Raw genomic sequence first — 23509 nt, forward strand, 5'->3', positions numbered from 1 at the left:
TCTTCTTTTTTTTCTTTTTTAAATAAACATTAATTTATCCCATTTTCTGAGGTAAAATTGCAACGCAACAGTTCCTTTTACCAGCTTGCAAAAGGCTGAAATTTTGTTTGGTGTTTGGATTTCTCACCCTTACAGAGCTTCCTAAGTTACATGCATACATTTTCAATTTTCACACACGTGTACATATGGGCTTCTAAACATTTGTTGGTCTGCTAGCTACTTGTATTTGGGTTTGTAAAAGTTCTCAGATTAAAGTAAAAGAGTTCAGTAAGGAAATAATGCTGAATGTATATACTAGAGTCACTTGGTTTTATGATTATTTTAAGCAATATTATTTTCCTAGTGTATTTGCAAAGGCTAACCAGCTTTTTTTTTTTTTTTAATTTTTTTTATTTTATTGTATGGATGTCATTATTCATGGAAGGGTGAACGATGCACAAGTGTAAGTATATGTACTAATTCATCATCAATTGCTTTAAATACTGTGTACAGATACAGGCTTTTAGTAAATTTTCCTATATTATTTTTAGCTGTTAATTGAGTTAATAATGTTACACAATAAATACAATTGAATGAAATATGCCATTTTTTACTTAACATTGTTAAAGGCATCCATGTAACCTTACATTGTACTTTTTTATTTGGACACACACTTGCATTTTTGTGTCAGAAAAAATAGTCCATCTCGTGCTCAATGGCATTAACTGGTGAATAGATTTGTGTTGCCAGAAATGTTATTGTTTTCTTTTCCTACTGAATTTTATAATCTTGCCAATATATTGATAGTTATTAAACAAAAAAATAATTTAATATTTTTCAGGTTCCAAAAGAAAAAGATGAGATGGTAGAACAGGAGTTCAATCGTCTTTTGGAAGCCACATCATACCTGAGCCATCAGCTTGATTTTAACTTCCTCAACAGCAAGCCAGTATCTTTGGGTCAGGCCCTGGAAGTGGTCATCCAGTATGTGCTTATTTTTAGTGGAACGTTTATGAACTTAAATCAGTTTACTTTTAACTGCAAACTTAATTACTCTTTTAAATAGTCATTTATAGAAGGGCACTTAAGGCTTCAGGACAAATTGTGAATAGCATAGTTTTCCTTATGAGAATATTTATCTTCCTGCAGATTACAAGAAAAGCATGTAAAGGATGAACAGATCGAACACTGGAAAAAAATTGTGAAAACACAAGAAGAACTAAAGGAACTTCTGAACAAGGTATTTTTTTTGGCATACTTTACATAAAAGTTTATATTTAATATTAATAGTGATTTACACAATGTAAATTTAGAAATTACATGAATAAATGTGTTGTTGGAATGTGTTAGAATGTTTGGAAGTTGATTAATTCATGTAATTTCATTTTTATATGCTAGTTTACATCAGTTTAATTTACCAATACAAGTAAAATGCCATTACAGTGAACTGCCAGGGACCTAAAAATTATTTCATTGTAATGAGATTCCATATTTGTCGCTATAGTGCTTTCTTTAACTTGCTTCCAGGCATTTGCAATCATTTCAATAGCTTCTTTCATGTTAATTTTCATCTCCTGCTGTCTACAAGTTATGTCGACGAGAATTTTTTTCAGCCTTTCCTTGCAATAATACACTTTCAGGGTGCGAATGATGCCCAGATCCAATGGCTGAAGCACTGCTGTGCAATTGGGTGGGAAGAATTTAACGCAAACATTATCTAAATGTGGAAACATGCTGTGGGCAGCACAGTTATCAATCAGAAGCCGAATCATCCTTTTCTTCTTCTTCATATTGTGAGGTTTCTGAACTCTTTTGGGACACACCACATTCAACGGGATGACACGCTAAAGTGCATCTCGAAGCGCGATAGCAGTGTCCATGGAAGATTGTCTGTTGCCGAGGCAGGGCAACAGCAGGCTCACAGCGCTGCAGCGAAGTGCCACAGAAGCAAATCCTAAAAGATTGCTACAAGTCCCTGTCTTGCACCCTAAAACACAAAACTGAGTCTCAGTACTTTAGTAAAACCAGCTTTGTTCAGCTTGAAACAGGAATAGCAGGGTTATTTATTGTAGTGGGATCTACCACTCTGCTATACACAGACACAGCAGTCAGGCAGGGTTGTGGCCAGGTTAGTGGCCAAGTATATACTGTTCCCTGCATTTACAATGTTCCTTGCATCACTTTACGAGATATTTTCTGTTTGCTTCGGTGGCAAGCCGCAGCAGGGCTGTGACCTGCTGTTGCCCTGGCAATGGATACACAGTCTTCCACAGATGCGCACTTTGGGATGCTCTTCGGTGTGTTGTCCAGTTGGAGTAGGTCTCAAGAGAGTTTAGAAACCTCACAACAGTGACTTTGCTTTTTCTTGAATGAGTGGTGCATTAATAGGAATGTTTCTTGAATGAGCATCACTCCACATCACAAGTTGACCGTGTCGATGGCGCAATTCTGAATTCACTGGCAACATCTTTTTTTCTTTTTCCTGGAATAGAGAGCTACAAAAATGTAAAGTTTTTTTTTTTTCTAATATGAACTGTTGTGCCATTGGTGTAGGAGGGTGACAATGAGTTAAATTCCAGTGGATGTTTTTCAAACATTGACGAGCAATAAGCAAAAGGTATTACTGAAAACCACCAAAAACAAAAACAGCAAAAAAACAGTATGAGGAAAGTTCGAAGAAAGAATTTTTTTTTTTTTTTTAACAATGTTTCTGTTTGGGGATCATTGTGCACAACTGAGCTGTGACCACAGAACTAACTGCTCTGTAGATGATTCAGTCAGGCATTTCAAGGTCTTTTGGGAACTTCGTTGTAATGAAAGTATCTGCTGAATGTATTTATAGACTTGAGTCATATGGGGAAACTGTCGGGACCATAAAAATACTTCGTTGTAATGAAATTTTCGTTGTAAAGATATTCGTTGTAACGGAATTTTACCTGTAAATGTTTTGTTTAATCTGGAATTTGTTCTGAATCGTTTAATACTTTTTCATGTTGTATATAAATATTACATTTTTCTTAATTTAATTAATTTTGTTAATGCACTTAAAATGTGTTGTAAGAAATTTATCACTATCACATTTATAGTATACAGTAAATGCATCTTTTATTAAGTCCTAGAAGCTGCTAATGGTGGTAATTGAATATTTATTTTATAGATGGTGGCAAGTAAAGAGAAAGTGAGGGAACTCCATCAGCAGTATAAAGAGGCATCTGAAGTGAAGCCACCCCGAGATATCACTGCTGAATTTCTTGTTAAGAGCAAACACAGGGACCTCACAGCACTTTGCAAGGCAAGTTCAACAAGATCCTTTGAATTTTGGTGACAACTAAATAAAGCTAATGCTTTAATGATCATTTTCATTACTTCTGTACAAATTCAGAATTGAACTAATAAAAGAGCAAGATTTTAATGTAAAAGATGGATACTTCTTGTCAAAAAATTAACACATTCCATGATTCACAGAAAGTTAAAAAGAAAACACTATTTTCAGGAGTAATGCTAGTAAAAAAAATGCTCGTGTGGCTTTCCGATTATATATGCATTCATCTAGTTTGTAGCCCTACTTATTCATTACAGGGAACATGGGCTTATTTGCATGCAGTATAAGGCAGGAGCCAACCAGATATGCTGCCATGCTACCAAATGAATGCAAAATGCATCCATGCACATACATCAGACATATAAACTTTATATGGTTATCATTGTGGTATGGAAGAAAAACAAGCTTCCTAGGCAATACCCAGGCAAATTATGTACAGTGACTGAATTTAGCTCCATATGGCTGTGTGGGTCAAGTATAGTGTATCCTTTTTAAAAAAGATTATTTTGTTATGTTATGTCGCAAGTCATAGTACACAGTTTCTGCAGTTTTGTTGTAGTTGAACAGTTTGTATTACTAAATAGTCCGTTTTTATTATATTTTTGAGAGTTCAATGAAATTTATTTAGTCTTAGTCTTACTGATCCAGCAACATGCTACAGCAGAATGCTACACAGTTGTTCAACAAAGCAATAGAAACAAATAAATCAATAAATAGCATTAAATATGAAACAGGATTAAATTAAATTAAATAAATTTAATATAAACATGGTGTCTGTATCAGACAACACAACCAACCATCAAGATAAAGTAAGAAAATGAGTCAGAAAATGGTCATTAACTTTGAAAGGGTGATACAAACTGATTAAACTGACTGGTTATACTTATAGTCATTTATTGCTGCTTCTGAATCTGCTGGTATGGCTTCAGAAGCAGTGATATTACTTGCTTGGTGGCTGGCAGAAAGCTGTTTGCTCCAAAGTTATATGAATGGAAGCTTGGCTCTAATGATGAACACACATCAGTTTAACACCAGTTTAGGGTAGTTTCAACTGCTGCGAGTAGGTGTTGTCTTTAGGTCCCTTGTCACCTTGAGGTTATCCCAAGAATTTATTGGTAAATTGCAGAATCAGAGGCACAAGTTAGCAAAGTAAACAATACCCAGTGATCTCCCAGTTGAAGACCTACCATCATTTGGGAGAATTAACTTGACCCACTCATGTGTGAACAAAAATTACACTGGTGTGATTAAACAAGTCAAAGGAGGCTTTAGTGATGATGTACGTGCATGTCTAGTTTATTACTTACTTTTCATAAACAAATCCTAGAAGCATGTTTTATTTGCACGATTAATCTTTTGAAATTTGATTTGAAATTAAACGAGCCTTGAAATATTGGAGGCCCTTTTAATCCAAGCTAATAACTAAACCACCATTCCATTTTCGGAACTTTTCAAAAATGCAAAGAAGCAAATCCTATAATCTTACACTTTCCTGCATTATGTTTATGAAAGTGGATTTTAAGGTAAAAGGAAATGTAGTACCATATTCCACTCACAAGGTTTTACTAACGATAGGCTCTGAAGCAGGATTTGATCTTAATGTATGATCATATTCATTTTGATTAATTTTTGCTTGATAATGATAATATAGAAAATGTATGCATTTTTTATTGCTGTGTAATATAGGTTTTATCAATAATGTATGAGAACTTGAACAAAGAGAAAGAATAATTGAAAAGTCAGTGAAATAAAGATGTGTCGGAACTCCCCAGATGTTTTGCCTGCACCCATATTGGGAATTACAAGCTATGGAATTGCATGTTCTCCCTAAAAATGAATAAATATATCTTGGCAGCAAGTTTTTTATTTTACCACTGTATTTCACACTATAGTTGTTTACCTTTGCATGAAACTAAATCTGCTTAATCAAGTCCACGACCATCCTCCTCCGACCTCAATTGCTCATATAGTGTTTATAATATGTCAGTAGCCAAGATACACCTTTCTGGCTTTGAACATTGAAAAATGTCCAGATCAGTCAAATTTGTAAAATATGAGCTTGATGCTGCCAGGATAGGCACTGGGTCCTTGTGATTATTAGTTGGATCAATCATGTGTTTGGAAATGGATGGATGGATGGATGGGTAAATGAATGATTTATTTGTGAATAGTGTCTACAGTCTGTTATATATGTAACACAATAAGAGTTTTTGTATACGTTGTTAGTTAAAAATCCTTCAAAACTATAAGTCTTAAATAGAGAAAGATACTACTCGTTAAAATAGTGTCACATTGTGCAGATTACTAAAGCTTCATTTTGTTGTACACTGACAGGAATATGATGAATTGGCAGAGGCACAGGTAAAGCTGGAAGAGAAGCTGCAAGAACTTGAAGCTAATCCACCAAGGTATTCTGGAAATAATTAATCGCATTTATGTTATATAATTTTGTGCAAAAAATATACTGGAAATAATAAGATGTATATACTAGTAATTTTCATTTTGTGAGTGGTAATTAATAATTTTCCTTTCTTCTTTATCAGATACCTTTTTGTTTTGTCTGGTTTCTCATTTTTCTGCTGCAAATTATGCATAATTGATTTTTAGGCTTTTTTCACATTGTTTATATACTAGTGAATATTTAACATACTTTGTGAGTTTATTTTTAATGCAATATTAATGGCACTTATGTGCATGTTTTAATGTAATGCATGTAATTTGTAGCTCTTTTTCATTAAGTTCAATAGTTTCATCATTTTTTATTATTTGCTTTCTTAATTTGTAAAAGACATTTTGTTCTTTATTTGAACAGTGATGTTTACCTATCATCACGCGACAGACAAATATTAGACTGGCATTTTGCTAATCTTGAGTTTGCTAATGCAACTCCACTTTCAACGCTCTCCTTAAAACACTGGGACCAGGTAAGTTGCACTGGAATTGTGTGTCTTTTTTTATTTGTATACAGCTATGATCAACATAATAAGAAATTCTCATCCTCTTGAGTGTTAATGCTCATTAGAGCCGCTTTTAAAAATTTTCAGTAGGGGATTGCAGGTGTGTAGTATACACAAATTTACAGCATATTTCAATGACTTCTGCTTATGTTCAACAAGCATTTTATATTATCTACTGTTGTAAAATTGTTTAATTAAAGAATATCATAAAGATTTTTTTTTTATATCTCAATACACTGAATTTGGTTGTGGTAACTAATATGTGGGCATAACGTTGAATAGTCATTTTTAATTAAGGTGGCCCTTTGTGTTTAAAATCTAATTCCTAAGTTAAGTGTGCATGCAAAGGTCTTCTAAAGGTCCTGCTGACAGTGTTGTAGACTGTTTTATAATGATAAAATGTATTTTATCACTAATGAGATCTTCATCTACACATTAACAAAGTATATACACCTTCTGGATAAAACATGGCATTATAAAACTGAGATAAACAGCAAAAAATCAAGCATATAAAAGGTCAAGACTGCATTTCTTCAGGGAAAATAGTGTCACTTTAAACTGATATTTTGATATTATGTATGTGCGGACTTTTAATTTGTTGTTTCATTTTCTGAAATATGTGTCTGACAAAAGTGTCAATGGACATAAACATTGTTTCTTGTGTGTTTGCAGCTTACAGTGGTGTGAAAAACTATTTGCCCCCTTCCTGATTTCTTATTCTTTTGCATGTTTGTCACACAAAATGTTTCTGATCATCAAACACATTTAACCATTAGTCAAATATAACACAAGTAAACAGAAAATGCAGTTTTTAAATGATGGTTTTTATTATTTAGGGAGAAAAAAAATCCAAACCTACATGGCCCTGTGTGAAAAAGTAATTGCCCCCTTGTTAAAAAATAACCTAACTGTGGTGTATCACACTTGAGTTCAATTTCCGTAGCCACCCCCAGGCCTGATTACTGCCACACCGGTTTCAATCAAGAAATCACTTAAATAGGAGCTGCCTGACACAGAGAAGTAGACCAAAAGCACCTCAAAAGCTAGACATCATGCCAAGATCCAAAGAAATTCAGGAACAAATGAGAACAGAAGTAATTGAGATCTATCAGTCTGGTAAAGGTTATAAAGCCATTTCTAAAGCTTTGGGACTCCAGCGAACCACAGTGAGAGCCATTATCCACAAATGGCAAAAACATGGAACAGTGGTGAACCTTCCCAGGATTGGCTGGCCGACCAAAATTACCCCAAGAGCGCAGAGACGACTCATCCGAGAGGTCACAAAAGACCCCAGGACAACGTCTAAAGAACTGCAGGCCTCACTTGCCTCAATTAAGGTCAGTGTTCACGACTCCACCATAAGAAAGAGACTGGGCAAAAACGGCCTGCATGGCAGATGTCCAAGATGCAAACCACTGTTAAGCAAAAAGAACATTAGGGCTCGTCTCAATTTTGCTAAGAAACATCTCAATGATTGCCAAGACTTTTGGGAAAATACCTTGTAGACTGATGAGACAAAAGTTGAACTTTTTGGAAGGCAAATGTCCCGTTACATCTGGCGTAAAAGGAACACAGCATTTCAGAAAAAGAACATCATACCAACAGTAAAATATGGTGGTGGTAGTGTGATGGTCTGGGGTTGTTTTGCTGCTTCAGGACCTGGAAGGCTTGCTGTGATAGATGGAACCATGAATTCTACTGTCTACCAAAAAATCCTGAAGGAGAATGTCCGGCCATCTGTTCGTCAACTCAAGCTGAAGCGATCTTGGGTGCTGCAACAGGACAATGACCCAAAACACACCAGCAAATCCACCTCTGAATGGCTGAAGAAAAACAAAATGAAGACTTTGGAGTGGCCTAGTCAAAGTCCTGACCTGAATCCAATTGAGATGCTATGGCATGACCTTAAAAAGGCGGTTCATGCTAGAAAACCCTCAAATAAAGCTGAATTACAACAATTTTGCAAAGATGAGTGGGCCAAAATTCCTCCAGAGCGCTGTAAAAGACTCATTGCAAGTTATCGCAAACGCTTGATTGCAGTTATTGCTGCTAAGGGTGGCCCAACCAGTTATTAGGTTCAGGGGGCAATTACTTTTTCACACAGGGCCATGTAGGTTTGGATTTTTTTTTCTCCCTAAATAATAAAAACCACCATTTACAAACTGCATTTTGTGTTTACTTGTGTTATATTTGACTAATGGTTAAATGTGTTTGATGATCAGAAACATTTTGTGTGACAAACATGCAAAAGAATAAGAAATCAGGAAGGGGGCAAATAGTTTTTCACACCACTGTATTAAATTTATGAATGAATGATAAATTGAATGATTTAACTTGAAGAAATGTTATTTTGGAATAAGTAAGAGTCATTTAAAATATTATTTTGAAGGAACACACAAACATTGCATGTGAAAAAATAATTTATTTTTGTTAATTTTGTCTGCTGTTTAGTATTTTTCACCATGGCCTCTTTCACATATGCACTGTGTTTCTACTATTTAAGGATGATGACTTTGAATTTACTGGCAGCCATCTGACTGTTCGAAATGGGTATTCTTGTGTTCCTGTAGCACTGGCAGAGGGTCTTGACATAAAACTGAACACAGCTGTACGTCAAGTGCGTTACATTCCCTCAGGTTAGTGTGTGTAAGTTTATAGACTGAAGTGAGTAGCCTATGTTCAGTTTCTTAAAAATATTGTAATAGACAGTCCACAAGCAGTACAATCTTATGAATGCTGAAGTTGATTTTTTTTACTACAAGTATTCTAAGTCAACTTATCTACTCCTACACTAAAAAAGCTTTTAAGCATTTTTTGCATATTTTCAGTGTCTGTTTTCCAAAAACAGGAATGAAAATATACTGTGCAGATTTCTTTTTTTTTTTTATCGGTTGTGGAAAGAATATTTGGAAATGCATTCTTTAATTAGATACTTCCAGGCCAACTACTTACAAATAAACATCCTGTGTCAACAATCCACACTAAAGAACAAATAGGACATTATTTATTGGGTAGTCACTTGCATATATTTTTTCTTTTAAATTATGTTTACATCAATTATATGTATTAGTGCTCATTCTTTAAACCTGCTTATATGAATAAAATTTGATTGATAATAAATCTGAGTCAATGTAGTAAAAACATAACCAAAATTAGCACATTTTGAAAAAGAATGCAGATGATAGAATTATTAAATTAGTATCATCAAATAATCCTTTAAATCGGTAAATGAAAAATGTACTATTAAAGTCTGTCAGGGCAAATTACACAGTACTCTTTTCAGTAAAGTTTAAATTGGCATTGTTTCTTAGGTAAAATAAATCTCAAATGAAATATTGAAAGACACAAAAGCTTAAGCATTGTTAGAGTATAATGCATGTGGCTTATAAGACTAGATGATATTTCAATAGAAGCAGCTGAGTTTGTAAAGTATATATGAGGTATCATTTGTAAGTGTACATTGACAAGACGTTATTGTAAAGTGCAGTAATGCAAATATTTGCTAAGGGATTGTCGTGAAATGCTAAAATATTAATCTGGACTATTTTTTTCTTTTGATTTCAGGATGTGAAGTCATTGCTGTTAATACCAGGTCTACTAGCCAGACCTTTATTTATAAATGTGATGCTGTTCTTTGTACCCTCCCTCTTGGTGTCATGAAACAACAGCCACCAGCTGTGCAGTTTGTCCCACCTTTACCTGAATGGAAAACGTCAGCTATTCAGAGAATGGGCTTTGGAAACCTTAATAAAGTAAGTCAGACATTCTCCCCTCTGATATCTTGGGACTAAAGGGACAAAATCAAACCATAGAAGCTCAATAATTCAGAAAATTTATTAATTCATCTATTTTTTCAATCAAAAATTAAGATTATTGGATTGTAGCACCATTGTGAGCAACAAAGCTGTTTTCAAACAATAGAAACTTGAATCATTGTTCTTACGGATGTGTGCAATGCTGTCTCATGTGAATACATTTTTTTGCTTGTTTCTTCAGTTGTGTAGATACAAATACATTATCTTTTACATCTGTATCTATAGTAAAATAAATCATTAAAATATTCTTACCTACCAGTGTGGCAAAGTTTGAGTAATTTGATATGTTATTAATTAATATAAGCATTGGCCTTCCGTTTTAATTGATTGCTCAGTCAATAACAGCATCAGATGTGCAGGCAATACAATTTAAAACCGGTAAATCCAATTTGCTGGATAATTTGGAAAGTCTAAAAGCATGTGTGTATTTGAAATTTGTTTAGCGATGGGCGTGCGTCTTGGATCTGGTAACCCTACTGAGTAAGTAAGTAACCCTACTGAGTTTAACTGCTGCTAGTGGCAAACATTTGCTTGATGTAAGGAAACCCTGTTCTTGCTGTTCATGTTAATGGGAAAACCTGAAAATGATAAAAATCTCATTGATCTATCCTGCCAGGTGTTGATAGTACACACCAGTGGTAGCAGGTAAATTATATCATTTGTATTTTTATTGCATAATTTGGGCATGTTTAATGTAATGTATTAATGTCCTTGGTTGTCATATTCTAGTGGAATAAAATGGAACAAAATATTTTGCCTAGAAATCCTCACCTGCAATACCTGTAAGGGCATTAAATACTGCAGAACTTCACTTTCGATAGCTTGTTGAGTTAACTTCCAAATTAATTCATACTCTTCTGAGTGCAAATAAAGGAAATACTCTTAGTAGATAGACATACCTAACAGAGTGGCCTCTCATTAGACATGTATAAACAATGAATTGCATGTTTTACAGTTGCGTTATAAGAAAAAATGTATTAGAAATTTTGAGTCATGTATTTGAAAAAACAAAATGTGCAGTCAGCTTTTATAACACTCTGAGATATTGTTTTGCAGAATGCATTTTTTAATAACATACCCCTTTGGTTTATAATTATTAAAAACTGTTTATCAAAAACATTTTATCACTTTTTATTTATATTCTTTGCTAGGGCTCTTTGGTAATATTGGTTATAATTTGCTCAGAATATGCCTGTCAGAATTATCTGTAAATCCCCTCCTCATGGTGGGGAAAATACTGCAGACCTCACTATGCTGCATTATTTTGGGTAATAAGGCTGCAGAAGAAAAATGGTGCAGTATTATGCAAGATTATGTCAGTACACAGGCTCTGCCACTAGAGAGGGCTTAAGTTTCCATTCTGTACATCTAGATTACAGCCTTAGAATACCATCTACTAGGTTGATTAAGTCCGTCAAGTTGCTGTTTGTCCTTTCTTTTTGCTGTGTCTATATCATTTTTTGAAAGTATAATCAATAAACAAGATGTACTGTTCAATAGACCTTGTTTTAATATAGTGATTTAATATATTCATCCAGTGCTTTCAGTTGAATCTTTAGTCTTGATTGAGATATGCCTTTTTTAATAACAACTGAAATTTTTAATCATGTTTTCATTTTAAGGTGGTGCTTTGTTTTGATCGTGTCTTCTGGGACCCCAGTGTAAATCTTTTTGGTCATGTTGGAAGCACAACAGCAAGCCGAGGGGAGCTTTTCCTTTTTTGGAATTTATACAAAGGTAAATAATTTTTAATTCATGAAGAAAAGAAGTTAGTACTTTCTCTAAAGTTATAATGCCTGTTTCAGATGTAATATTCCATATTAATGTTTAAGTTAGTACGTAATGTTGTTTTTGTTTTTTTTTGAGCCTGGACTTGTCTAGCAATCAACATCTATTGTGCTGCTCTAATTAAATATTTATGATGTAAGCTCATACAAAAAAAGCAAACTAAGTTATCCCTATAATATTTTCAGTGGTTAATGGTGATTTTTTTGTTTTGTGCTGACCAGACATTTGTGCTGTACAACAGATATACCTCCTATGGTGCTTTTTACAGCTATTGGCCACTTTATTAGAAGCACTGACCTAATAGTGAGTTGCTCGTTATTTGTTTTCAGAACATTTAGAACTTGCTGGAACAAGTAGTGTAGATGGTGCTGAAAATGCTGCATAGTGATGCAGAGCCCATGTTGATTGTAGTTGGCTAAAAATTTCTCAATAAGGATAAAACAGGCCTGTGAGCTCAGTAAAAATACAAAGCCTTCCACAAGTTGTGGCTTGTCATTTTTTGTGATAATTGAAGTGTATTAGCAAAGAACTAATCCATAATAGATATAATAGGGGAAGAGAGAATATGGTGGCTCTCTTAGCGCAAAAACCTTGGTTTTATAAGGGGAATAAAGGGCTTTAAAATCTTTGCAGCAACCTATGCCACAGCAGGTCAGTGAACAGAAATGACTGATTGATATTTTGTTCAGTTTTATTTCTTGCATGATATATTCAAGAGAGGCATTTGAGACATAATCACTATTACGAATGGAAAACTGAAAACTAGCTGAACTAAGTACTAAACAGTCTTAGAGCTTAGTTTCTTCCAGAGTAGTTGTATGCATGCTTCAGTACACCACAGTTTCACTACAACTTAAGAATGCCACTCATATTCTCGGTTGAAAACTGTGACTCTTAAATGAAAGATAAACACCAAGTCTGGTGGTAATTTAGGCTCAGAAATTTCCATCTTGGCTTAAATGAATGTAGTTCAGTTTATTTCAGAATCCATCCAGTTTCCTGACACTTCATGTGGCTAAATATAGAATCAATCTTGAACAAAACGACTTAAGTTTGTTGTTGTCTTTCATGGATGCTAGGCTCTCTGCTTGGTTCTCTCATATCAGTGTTTGTGTACTGTTACCACCAAAATGCTGGGTAGAACTGCAAGTAAGAATTTCACAATGCTCGGTATACACAACAATACTACAACTGCAAATGTGAATACTGCTACTACTGATGCTTTGTGTTTTTTATATACCAGTTTTTAGAATTGTTCACATTTACACAAAGTTAGAACGTTTCTGATAATGATATCTTCAAATTTCTGGGTAGTGTTTTGCAAGGATTCTTGACTTCATTAACATGTACCGTTGATTTATGCCAGTACTTTCATAGGATGGTCTGAATCTATGATCTGGATTCTTTTTTTCTGTTCTAATCCACATTTTTGTTCTATTTTTATGTATTAAATTATTAAATAACTTTTTCTCTTTATTTGCTAGCTCCAGTTCTGTTGGCTCTAATGGCTGGGGAGGCAGCTGGTATAATGGAGAACATCAGTGATGATGTTATTGTTGGTCGCTGCCTTGCTATCCTGAAAGGTATTTTTGGTAGCAGTGCAGTACCTCAGGTAGGTAGTTTGGAATAATGAAAAATAATTATTGTGTGGGGTAGCCTAGCTTAGTTCAGGATTAGAACCAAAAACTTTTAAACTGAAGAATAGTGAGCATGTTTTTCATTTTGTTTCTGTTACTTTTATCAATTTTATTCATGGAAAGGGCATTATTTTATCTTTTTCAGTAAAAACATTTATACTCTAGATGTAGGAAGAAGTATAAAGAACAACAAACTTTTAAGATTTATGTAACTGTGTACTCAATTAGTATCCATGAAAACCCATATTGTAATAAAGAATTTCTTCAATTGGTTTGATGTCCTGGCATTTCAGGACCAGCTTAATGATAACAACAGCTTTTCCATCCACTTCCTGAATTTTCTGGAGCTGTATTATATTTGGTAAAGCCTTACTTAGTATTTAGATACTAGGCCAGATTTTGTCCAAAATTTGAATTAAAATGTTCAACATTAATGCTATTCATGTATGAAGAGGAGCTAAGAATGAACATACTGGTAAATCGTTGTAGTAGATTTCTGCAACCTGTTTTTCTCAGTAAAATAAGTAAATAAATAGACAAATTTTCCTTGAACTGCAAATATTACAACTAACTTCTGTTTTAGGTATAGACTGTCTGGCAAGAGCACTCCCCAGACATTTGCACAATTTACTGCTTTCTCTTATTTAATAAGACCTTGCTGGGTTTAAGGGCAGAAATTATTTCTTTGACCTTTGCTGTGCATTTCAAGGTATATTCAGTTATCTTGTAGCTTCTGAATGTCTGTGACTATATGTATGGAGAAAATACTTTAGTACAACAACCTGTTTTCTGTATTGCATGGGTATGGGCCTTTACAATTTATATACAGTAAATCTGGAGATTCTACTTCAAGCTGTGGTAGAAAAGGATGCCCCTTTTCATGTGGCTTCCTCAGTTTTACTCCATTTTCCTTTATTTGTGTGACCTAAGATTTTAAGGAGGAATACCACAATAAAAGGTTTCCTTATATGCAGATAGGTTATTCTCTATTTCTGAAACCTGGATTTTGTACTTAAATACCCAGTTAATTTATAAATATTAATAGATTTTAGGGTTTTAGATATATAGTTACTGCCTGTTTGTCAAATTAGAATAGTTTTATTTTACTATACTGTACACATTTATCATAATTATGCAAATCTTTTCAGTCTATTCAGTCAAATTTTATTCTTTTTCTGTAGACCTGTAAGTGATGTATTTACATTAGATTCAATATAAAACTCTCAGTAGTTAAGAAATTTAAATATTTAAAAAGAATATTTTTCCAAAGTTCCTGTACTTTTTACATTGTAACCGTGTTTATAAAGCCATATCAGATTTAAAAAATTTAAATGTAGTTCTGTTCCTTTATTTGGAGATTATGTAAAATGCTGTGTGTGAATATATATTAGTCTGGGCTGTATGACCAAAATTCTATATCATGGTATTTTTCAAAATTATACCGGTTTCACGGTATTTTTTTCCCATGCGTGAGTGGATGTTAACCACATTTTCCACTGCAATTACTGCAGTAGACTGGCTAAGAATAACCTATTCCACTGTCATGAGCATTGTACATTGTACAAAAAAACATTTTAATGTGCACACAAGCATTAATACAGGTTTGCATGGCCCCATAAAGTGATAGTTTTTAAGGGGGTGGCACTAATGAAGAGAAGGAATCACATTGCATGACAGTTGCAGTCAAAATATAGAACCTTTTTCTTGAATAAGTTTTGCAAACAACTTAAACTATAATTTTGACAACATAATTTCAACCATCCAAAGAGGCATTTAGATTTAGTAAAATATCCAGAGGTGCTTGTCAAAAGTTGTATTTCACTGAACATGTGTTAGTAAAGGAATAAAAAGTAAATATTTTTTGTAAACCAAGTACACTTTCTGTTCATGTTAACAATCTCTGTCCACTGATACGTTAGCTATATGGATTGTAATGGCGTTGGTTATCTTGATCCACCGCTTGCTTTATTTTGTCGTAGGCAGTACCTCTAGCAAACACGTCTACAAGTGATGTCTGACTCGAGTGTCCTCTAACTTTTTCAGTTTTACCTCAGGATGTGGAGGGTACCAATCTTAGTTCAATATATTCATGGTACTCCAAGGGTTGACAGCTTTAGGATGACAGCATTTGCAGTAAATAGTTTTTTGGTCCACATCCGACCTTTTAAAACAAAAGTATCTCCAGACAACAGACATGGCTCCTTTTTTCGGCAAAAGTTCTTGTGTGACATCATGTTAAACTTTATTGTCTGCTACAGCTTCAGTTTCACAATGTTCTCTGTCCATTTTCACAGTGCAATACCTCCACTAATGCATGTACTCCGTTGCATGTGTTTAGCGTTGTAGCAGTGAAAAAGGCCCCCTCTTAAACAGTTTCCCGCTGCGCTACGTTCCAAACATTGTTTAGACAATTTAAACCGGTGTTGCGGTATAGGGAAAATCCATATCGTAACAAAAATAAAAAACGGTTTTCGGTATGAACCGGTATACCTGTCAGCACTTTATTTATTTATATATATATATATATATATATATATATATACACACACATACAGTAATCCCTCCTCCATCGCGGGGGTTGCGTTCCAGAGCCACCCGCGAAATAAGAAAATCCGCGAAGTAGAAACCATATGTTTATATGGTTATTTTTATATTGTCATGCTTGGGTCACAGATTTGCGCAGAAACACAGGAGGTTGTAGAGAGACAGGAACGTTATTCAAACACTGCAAACAAACATTTGTCTCTTTTTCAAAAGTTTAAACTGTGCTCCATGACAAGACAGAGATGACAGTTCAGTCTCACAATTAAAAGAATGCAAACATATCTTCCTCTTCAAAGGAGCAAACAAATCAATAGTGCTGTTTGGCTTTTAAGTATGCGAAGCACCATGGCACAAAGCTGTTGAAGGCGGCAGCTCACACCCCCTCCGTCAGGAGCAGAGAGAGAGAGAGATAGACAGATAAAAAAATCAATACGTGCCCTTCGTGCTTTTAAGTATGCGAAGCACCGTTCAGCATGTCGTTTCAGGAAGCAGCTGCACAAAAGATAGCAAACGTGAAGATAATCTTTCAGCATTTTTAGACAAGCGTCCGTATCGTCTAGGTGTGCGAACAGCCCCCCTGCTCACACCCCCCTACGTCAGCGCAAGAGAGAGAGAAAGTAAGTTGGGTAGCTTCTCAGCCATCTGCCAATAGCGTCCCTTGTGTGAAATCAACTGGGCAAACCAACTGAGGAAGCATGTACCAGAAATTAAAAGACCCATTGTCCGCAGAAACCCGCGAAGCAGCGAAAAATCCGCGATATATATTTAAATATGCTTACATATAAAATCCACAATGGAGTGAAGCCGCGAAAGGCGAAGCGCGATATAGCGAGGGATTACTGTATATATATATATAATCATGTTAACATAAGAGTCAGTGCTGTCAGTTGGATCCTTAAAATGTGTTGTGTTTTTCCTTCTTTAAAGTATCTAATATTTAAGACTATTACTCTTTCACTGAGTTTAAGTTCACCTAATAAAATCATTGATGTGGAATAAGGTTTTTTGCAATTTTTGAATAAATGCTTGAAATGTACACATTTCCTATACATATATTTGTGTTCTTGCAGCCTAAGGAGACAGTAGTAACAAGATGGCGTGCTGATCCATGGGCCAGAGGTTCATACTCTTATGTAGCTGCAGGGTCATCTGGAAATGATTATGACTTAATGGCACAGCCAATAACTCCAGGACCTGCTATTCCAGGAGCATCACAGGTAATCCACATCATGAAAGTAACAGGTTAAAAAAATTTGGCCATCATATATTTTGAGGCTGTTCAGCTCATACATAAGCCCTTGATATTCCTCTTCATCTGTTGGCTTCAGATCAGTATATAGTTTAGACATTTGTTAAGAAAAGCACACATTTCACAGTTAGGAATTTACAGTCATATGAAAAAGTTTGGAAACCCCTCTCAGCCTACATAATAATTTACTCTACTTTCAACAAAAAAGATAGCAGTGGTATGTCTCATTTCCTAGGAACATATGAATACTGGGGTGTTTTCCAAACAAAGATTTTTAGTGAAGCAGTATTTAGTTGTGTGAAATTAAATCAAATGTGAAAAACTGGCTGTGCAAAAATTTGGGTACATTTGTAATTTTGCTGATTTGAATGCATGTAACTGCTCAATGCTGATTACTTGCAACACCAAATTGATTGGATTACCTCGTTAAGCCTTGGACTTCATAGACGGGTGTGTCCAATCATGAGAAAAGGTATTTAAGGTGGTCAATTGCAAGTTGTGCTTCACTTTGATTCTCCTCTGAAGAGTGACAGCATGGGATCCTCAAAGCAACTCTCAAAAGATCTGAAAACAAAGATTATTCAGCAGTATCATGGTTTAGGGGAAGGCTACAAAAAGCTATCTCAGAGGTTTAAACTTGTCAGTTTCAACTGTAAGGAATGTAATCAGGAAATGGAAGGCCACAGGCACAGTTGCTGTTAAACCCAGCAGATCTGGCAGGCCAAGAAAAATACAGGAGCGGCATATGCACAGGATTATGAGAATGGTTACAGACAACCCATAGATCACCTCCAAAGACCTGCAAGAACATATTGCTGCAGATGGTGTATCTGTACATCACTCTACAATTCAGCGCAATTTGGACAAAGAACATCTGTATGGCAGGGTGATGAGAAAGAAGCCCTTTCTGCACTCGCCACAAACAGTCGCTTGTTGTATGCAAATGCTCATTTAGACAAGCCAGATTCATTTTAGAACAAAGTGCTTTGGACTAATGAGTCAAAAATTGAGTTGTTTGGTCATAACAAAAAGTGCTTTGCATGGCAGAAGAAGAACACCGCATTCCAAGAAAAACACCTGCTACCTACTGTCAAATTTGGTGGAGGTTCTATCATGCTGTGGGGCTGTGTGGCTAGTTCAGGGACTGGGGCCCTTGTTAAAGTCGAGGGTCTGATGAATTCAACCCAATATCAACAAATTCTTCAGCATAATGTTCAAGCATCAGTCACAAAGTTGAAGTTACGCAGGGGTTGGATATTCCAACAAGACAATGACCCAAAACACAGTTCGAAATCTACAAAGGCATTTATGCAAAGGGAGAAGTACAGTGTTCTGGAATGGCCGTCACAGTCCCCTGACTTGAATATTATTGAAAATCTATGGGATGATTTGAAGCAGGCTGTCCATGTTCGGCAGCCATCAAATTTAACTGAACTGGAGAGATTTTGTATGGAAGAATGGTCAACAATACCTCCATCCAGACACTCATCAAAGGCTATAGGAGGCATATAGAGGCTGTTAATGTTTGCAAAAGGAGGCTCAACTAAGTATTGATGTAATATCTCTGTTGGGGTGCCCAAATTTATGCACCTGTCTAATTTTGTTATGATGCATATTGCATATTTTCTGTTAATCCAATAAACTTAATGTCATTGCTGAAATACTACTGTTTCCATAAAGCATGTCATATATTAAAAGGAAGTTGCTGCTTTGAAAGCTCAGCCAATGATAAACAAAAATCCAAAGAATTATAAGGGGTTCCCAAACTTTTTCATTGACTGTATTACCCTGCTTTATAAGTTGTGCTTAGATAAACAGCAGGGTGGGGATATAGATAAAATAAAGTTAAAATGTCTATTTTTATGCAAAAAGCTTTAAGTATACATTGCTTGTTTGATGATTGTTAATTATCCTGTTGTTTTCTTCCATAGCCAATACCTCGCCTTTTCTTTGCTGGTGAGCACACTATTCGTAATTATCCAGCAACTGTTCATGGAGCCTTGCTGAGTGGATTGAGGGAGGCAGGTCGCATTGCAGATCAGTTTTTGGGAGCAATGTATACTCTTCCACGTCAGACAACACCTGGGGTTAATCCACAGCCTTCTGCTGGAATGTAGAGTTTTTATTAGTTGGTATTGAATAGATAATTAATTGTATGTTACCCACTACATGAGAAAGTCATCTGCTGTTTTTTTTCTTTCCATATAATACAGTCAATCATGTTTTTTTTTCTCTTGCATTTCATCCTGAGAAAGTGTTACTGGGAAAGGAATGCACATAGCACACCCTTGAGTAAATCTGTTTAGCCTTTTTAGCGATATACTCAATGAAAAAAACAGCAGTGCAGTCCATTCAAATGGACATGCTTAAAATGATGTTGAGTATTTTTTAATGAGTCTACAAAACTCTTGAGTGACTGATCTGTGCATTTGGATAAATATATAGAAATGAATTCCCTTATCCATTTTTAGCCGCAGATTGAAATAGAGGGTAAAAATTTAATAAAGCTTTGACCTTAATATGCAGTGTCATATGTAAGTATTAAATGTGTATACTGAGTAAAATCAGGAGACATGTAAATACCTGCCTTTCATTCAGATTACTAGCATTCAGTAGTTATGATGTTAAGAACTGGTTAGTTCAGTTCAATTATAATGGGTAGGAATTGCTAGGTCTGTTAAAATAGTAGTAATGAACTCCAGATAAATTTTTTTTTATTTTTTCTTAGATGGAGGGTGGATTAGAGGTTAAAACAGTGGCATCAGCAATATTTCTCCTTGTCAATGTGTCAATTAAGTTTCCTTAAGGAAAAACGATAGACTATGTCCGGAGCTAAGCACAGATATACAGACTTCCAACTTGGATCAGTTAGTAGTGTTGCAAAACGACTACTTGGTTAAGCATGTAATGCTGACTGGGAAAAGATGTATGGTATTTGTATGTTGAGTATTTTTACTTTTTACGTTTTTGTATTTTTTTTTGTTATTGATTTTTTTTATTGTATTTTTATTGTTTGTTCATTGCATATTTTTTAATATGAAATTTAATTTAGTATAAAAATAAATAGGGTTTTGTATTTGTATTTTGGTTACTGTTTCTCTTTCTCAAATAGCTCTAATTTTGCTGCTGCTTTTACATAAATGGAAACTGGGGAAGTTTATTTAAGACATAAACCACGAAACATTTCTTTACAAAATGTCATGAGAATCTGGAATAAACTATTGGACCTTACCAGTAGTGGAAGCAAAGATATTTAAAAAAAACTTTGATTGTCTGTTTGAGGTAATGATGTTAATTTTCAGTATGTTAGCATACCCCTGTAAGGATATTGCCCAGAGCACTGTGTGGTTTGAGCAGAAACAGAAGTACAAAAAAAGTACTTGCTATTAAATTCTTGTGAGTAGCAGAGCATTATCGGGAGTTTGATGGATAAAGAGGTGCACATGTGTATACAATTTAATTATTAATATATGTGTTATCTGTTTAACAAAAAGCATTTTAGTATGAAAATTGCATTCATATACATTATGACAGTATCTGCCGAAACCTGGCATAGGTTTTTGGCTAAATCGTCCACGCCTACATCCAAATCAATATATATCCAGCTAAGCTGCAGCCTGAAATTCATCAGTGAATGCTGCTTTTAAACATAATGTGAAGGATTACACAGTAAAATACCCTTTTATTCACTGTACATGTGTTTGTAGTCCCTCTTCATTTGTGTTGTGTTTTGTCATGCTACATATATATTTCATTAATGTTACTTAAAAAAAGAAAAAGAAAAAAAAACTTTCCATTAAATAAAACTAACCCCCAAGGGGTTAACAACTGTCATCATTTGTTCATTTGACCCTGTACTCATTTTTCACTGGTCTCTTTTGTCCTTTGTGCTTTTGTTGTGCCACTGGGAGTTTACCATAATCTTTTTCAGTGTGAATGCATTAATGATAGATATTAACTACAATAGCAAAAGCAAGATTGTGTTAGTAGAAATGTTAAGTTCATGATCAGTAAAAAAAAAAAATCCTTCTTAGAGGATTTTACTGTGAAATTTTGTTGGCGGAGTTGAATTTTTTGACAGCAAGAGCATCACTGTTCATCATTAATTTGTGAAAACATAATTTCCTAATAGAGTGTGGACTTGCAGGTGTTCAGCATTTAAGAAGATAACATTTTAGAAAACATTAGAGACTGCAATATTTAAAAATTAAAAAAAAAAAAAAAAAACTCAAAAGTGGTGGATTCCCAGGCCCTCCTCCCACTGCCCTTCCCATTTCAGTGCCTAGTGCAATCACAATTGATGACAACCCTCTGTTACCTTCTTATACATACTACAAGTCGACAGAATAGAACCAAGTTCTCTGCTCACATTATAAGTAGTTGTGCATCTTTTTACTTTTAAAACCAGGCATGACACAGTGGGTGGAATCTCCTCAAGTCAAGTAACGGCTCCCCACAAGGATAGCTTCACTGGTGTCACAGAACACTCGATTTAAGTTTCCAACGTACATGCTGTCATGTTCTTTATTCTCATAAACCTTTGTACATAATAGAGGCATCCGTTGAGCTCAGAATGGTTTTTATCTGTTGTTAAAACAGTGCCTTCCAAATGTCTAGTCGTTTTAGTGTCCTTACTTACGAGCTGTGCTGCACCTTGAAATCTTAATATCCTGCTCCAGGGGTTCTTAAACGTTTTAATCTGAGGACCCAAATTAGAAAATCATTACAATACTGGGACCCAAGAAGAGGATTATTATCATAGTGGCAATAAGTCATAAAGAGACAAATATAAATGGCCATCAAATAAAAACTGAAAAAAAAAAAATAACGTTTTTGTTTCATTTCAAGTATGTTTTTCGCACATGAATATTACTAAAAAGGGAAGGTGGGAGACTAACCTATTGTTAAAGCAATGCTTGGTGCATCCATATTTCAAATCTGCTTAGAGCAGGGTTATGGAGCAACTGGAGCCTATCACAGCAACCATAGGGTGCAAGGCAGGAACAATTTTGGATAGAATGCCATCCCATCACAGGGTGAACACACACAAATACATACTCTACTGACAAATATCATGCTGAATGTTTACTGTTTGCCTCACAGTTTTGATATTTTCTGGTGTTTTAACCATTCTGAGTGGTCTAACAAACCTGTCTTGCACACTACCAGTAGATTGATAGTTATCGGACTGCTTTAAAATAGTGCAACAAGAATGAATTTTTCCTGAGCAAGACATAGTAAACCTAATACAAATTCATCTTTGCACCTCAGGTGCACTAACCGGTTGTCCATTACCACTGAAACTTCATTTAGTATAAAACACTGCCATGGCACTACATACAGTAAACCCTCATTCTACTCATGCACACCTTACAAAACCCTAAAAGTTATCACAGCCTTGTGCCACTCCTGCTAGTTTCATCTTGCCATTTCAAACTCATGCTGCGGTCCCTTCACTCCACAAGCTAGTCTGTCATTTCCTCCTCTCTCCCTCTTTCTTATACATGTCTTTAACATCAGTCTTTTCAGTTTGATTATTTCACTGGTTGTGAGGTGGCAATACTTATTATATTTTATTATGCAATACTTATATTTTATTATACTACACTTTCTCAAATTGTATGATAACAGGTAAACACTTGGACAAACTTCACTCTTTCTACCACACAATTGTGTGGTGACTCAAAGTTTAAGAAACACTCCACTAGGCCTACCTGTCTTTGATACATTTGTATAGGTGTTGTGAACCTTCCAACATTACCACCATGTGGCATCCCATCTCCATTGTTTGTTGGCTGTTTCATTTTTGGACATACCTGAATATTAACATGTGCTCTTCTATCGGTCATCAGCCAAAATCACTGATGCCTTTGTGGTGGGAAGAATAGAAGAAGTCAGTTTGTTCATTATGATTTTCACTATTCCATTCCACGTTTCTGACATGGATGTAGCCAAGACTGTGCAAAAGTAAAAGTAATGCTGAAAATGTTGATGAAGCACACAAAAACAAATCTTATCTCCTGCTTTCTTACTGTTGCTTAAAACAAGTATTTAACAAGTACAACTGCAGGACAAATGATAGTATGGTTTTGTTACGTTACACAAGGATAGAACAAAATGTGTGGAAAGTGAGTTTCAGTGCCAGTATACATAAAGTCGGAGCTCAGATCATACTGTTGTTCTCCATTCTTAGATTTCTGTGATGTATTCTTTAATAT

General features: G+C 35.0%; 1 protein-coding gene across 1 annotated transcript in view; it reads left to right on the plus strand.

Moving 5' to 3' along the window:
• kdm1a (lysine (K)-specific demethylase 1a) overlaps positions 1 to 21128 on the plus strand; it is a 42427-nt gene extending 21299 nt beyond the window's left edge. Inside the window, exons 10-21 of the mRNA XM_028818698.2 lie at positions 425 to 442; positions 821 to 963; positions 1129 to 1219; positions 3137 to 3271; positions 5636 to 5709; positions 6114 to 6225; positions 8762 to 8894; positions 9823 to 10010; positions 11696 to 11810; positions 13346 to 13473; positions 17113 to 17259; positions 19223 to 21128. Of these exons, the coding sequence (XP_028674531.1) occupies positions 425 to 442; positions 821 to 963; positions 1129 to 1219; positions 3137 to 3271; positions 5636 to 5709; positions 6114 to 6225; positions 8762 to 8894; positions 9823 to 10010; positions 11696 to 11810; positions 13346 to 13473; positions 17113 to 17259; positions 19223 to 19408 (1470 nt within the window). The 3' untranslated portion in view covers positions 19409 to 21128. The remainder of the gene's footprint in view (positions 1 to 424; positions 443 to 820; positions 964 to 1128; positions 1220 to 3136; positions 3272 to 5635; positions 5710 to 6113; positions 6226 to 8761; positions 8895 to 9822; positions 10011 to 11695; positions 11811 to 13345; positions 13474 to 17112; positions 17260 to 19222) is intronic.
• Positions 21129 to 23509: the final 2381 nt, after the last annotated feature.

Source organism: Erpetoichthys calabaricus, chromosome 14 (assembly GCF_900747795.2).
Source record: "Erpetoichthys calabaricus chromosome 14, fErpCal1.3, whole genome shotgun sequence".
In the NCBI taxonomy this organism is placed as follows: domain Eukaryota; kingdom Metazoa; phylum Chordata; class Cladistia; order Polypteriformes; family Polypteridae; genus Erpetoichthys; species Erpetoichthys calabaricus.